We start from the raw sequence: 2,380 nt of genomic DNA, 5'->3' as shown, positions 1-2,380 counted from the left end.
ACCATCGCTTCAGTGAGATCAGTTGAATGCCCCCAGCTCTCAGACTCTCCCCTGTCGCTTGACCCCAAGTCGCGACATTAGGTCGAAACTCCACAAGCTGCCGGCGTTCCTCGGAACTCCCACATTCATTTCCTACAGGTCGGGTGGTGCACACCCTTACTATACTTAGATAGCCTACAATACATCGCCACCACTTAAGGGACGAACTCTTCGGTATCTGCACTTCAGTGGGCGATACTTGTCCTCACGGACGCGTGGCTTAGGTTCCTGCTGCATACTAGCCAAAAGCAGTACTGGGCCCCACGTGAACTGCGAACCTTAGTGTCTTCTCGGGCGCCGTAGGTGTAAGCTAGCTAGCACGGCCTTTCATAGCACGCGCACCTCCCCTTCCTCCCCCCATCACCGTGGCTGACGAATTCTTCGACTGCTCTCGACTTGAGCACGCCTTCGACACCCAGGAGCAGGTCGACGTCTCTCGCGACGACCCAGAAAGCAACGGAAACCTAGCCCCTTTCTTCATCTGTGATCGGCAACCGTGCCCTAATCGTACTCCACGGTCCATCACTGCCAACGAAGGGCGCTACGTACCAATCCGACGAGTCCAGCACCCCAGCGGCCCAGCACTCCGGTACGCTGGTACTTCGCGATCCACATCTCGCCACGTCACTCCTGTCCCATCTCGACCCGCCTCCCCAGGCACCCGCATCCCCCAACCTGTCGCCAGTACAGGTCAAGCACGAGGAGATCCCAATCTACCTCGAGGAATTGAGGCAGTCGCACAGCCTACAGTGACCCCTCAAGCGATCCCCCAGCCCTCCTTGGGGCCGCGGTTGGAAGGGCCTCCCAAGTCCGAGCCCCGTGACACTCCACCGCATTCTTGGGCCGGCTCGTCGTCAGCGGTCACCGCCTCGACTTCAGCCCCTGTCCTATGTCACCCCGCCTCCGGGCTTCCTCAATCGTCTCCACCGCCATCGCCGCCGCGAGGCCGCCCAAGCACTCGTTCCTCGCGAAGTTCGCCCGGCGGACAGTCACAGCAGTCGTCTTCGCCCGCGGGCAGTCCTCCGTCCCCCTCGTCGCCGGTAATGTCGTCGCCAGCATCCCCTCCTAATAAGGAGACATTGAAGCTCCTCCTCCCGCTCCGATATGATGGGAAGTCGGTGGTCGAATGCAACCGCTTCATCTCGCAGTTGCTCATCTACTGGGCGATCAACACAGCCCTCTCTTCCATCGAGCTGAAAATCCAGGTTGCCCTCAGTCTCCTCGATGGTGATGCGCGAACCTGGGCCACCCCCATCTTCTCCCAGCTTGCCGCCGTCCAGATTGGGGTCCAGGGAGTGACAACCCCCTTCGCCAATGAAGCAGCCTTCCTTACGGCATTCAAGGCCCGCTTTGGCAATCTTGACGACGCCGCCGCCGCACAAGTAGAGCTCACCAAGCTCTGCGCTGACAAAACCATGCACAAGAAGCGCACCGCCGCCAAATTCTCTGCGCTGTTCAAGGGTCCGGCAGACCGCTCCGGGTATGGTGACCTGGAGCTCCGCGACAAGTACCTGAGCGGCATCCCCTCCCGGGTCTACCGGAAGATCGAGCTCGAGACGTTCGCCACGTGGCGAGAAGCCGACACGCGCGCCACCGAGGTCGAGCAGATCCTCGACATCAGCCAGGCCCGACGGCCCGAATTGAACAACTTCTTCTCGGCTCGAGGACGGAGATGCGGTGGAGCACATGGTGGTGCACCCCGATCGCAAGGAGCTTCGGCCAGCATCAATGCGGCCGTCGGAAAAGGAGACTTCCCTGGCAGCTGCTTCAGCTGCGGGAAGCAAGGGTACCGACGCTTCGAGTGCCCCAACTGTAAGGACAAGCCTTACACAAAACGCGCCGACACACGGGCTACGGTTGCCTCGGGATCCACCCAGGCCGCGACAAGCACCCCCATCACGACATCACCCTCGGCAACAATAAGTGCCGCTTCAGCGAAATCCGAGCCATCGGAGCTGGCGGACTTGATGGCACAGGTGAAGTCGATGCGTGAGGAGCTCGAACACTATCGGGCGATGAAGGAGGAGGGTTTTTGATCCGGTCCGCGCTTCGTGCCGCACGCGTCGGGCCGCGAGTATCATCATGTAATAGATATAATGTATTGTCGACTGCAATGGTGTATGAGTTGGACCAGGGGTCCCAGCACTTTCACATTCCAGTCCGACTCCAAGGGAAAAGACGGCACAAGGACGTAATCGCTATGGTGGACAGCGGAGCCACCACAAAGTTTATCAACAAGCGATTTATCGTAGAGAATAAGGTGCAGACGCGGAGGCTGAAGGAGCCCATTCCGCTCTATAATATCGATGGCACCCTGAATAAAGACGGAAGCATCTCAGAA

General features: G+C 59.3%; 1 protein-coding gene across 1 annotated transcript; it reads left to right on the top strand.

Moving 5' to 3' along the window:
* Window positions 1-204: 204 nt before the first annotated feature.
* POSPLADRAFT_1160435 (hypothetical protein) lies at window positions 205-2,075 on the top strand (the record flags this gene model as incomplete). Its single annotated transcript, XM_024487545.1, has 3 exons — window positions 205-263; window positions 343-344; window positions 373-2,075. Coding segments are annotated over 3 exons (1,764 nt in total), but the record flags the coding sequence as incomplete, so codon positions are not given.
* Window positions 2,076-2,380: the final 305 nt, after the last annotated feature.

The sequence above is a fragment of the Postia placenta genome (genome assembly GCF_002117355.1).
Source record: "Postia placenta MAD-698-R-SB12 unplaced genomic scaffold POSPLAscaffold_24, whole genome shotgun sequence".
Lineage (NCBI taxonomy): Eukaryota > Fungi > Basidiomycota > Agaricomycetes > Polyporales > Adustoporiaceae > Rhodonia > Rhodonia placenta.
This window is presented reverse-complemented; position numbering and strand designations above follow the sequence as displayed.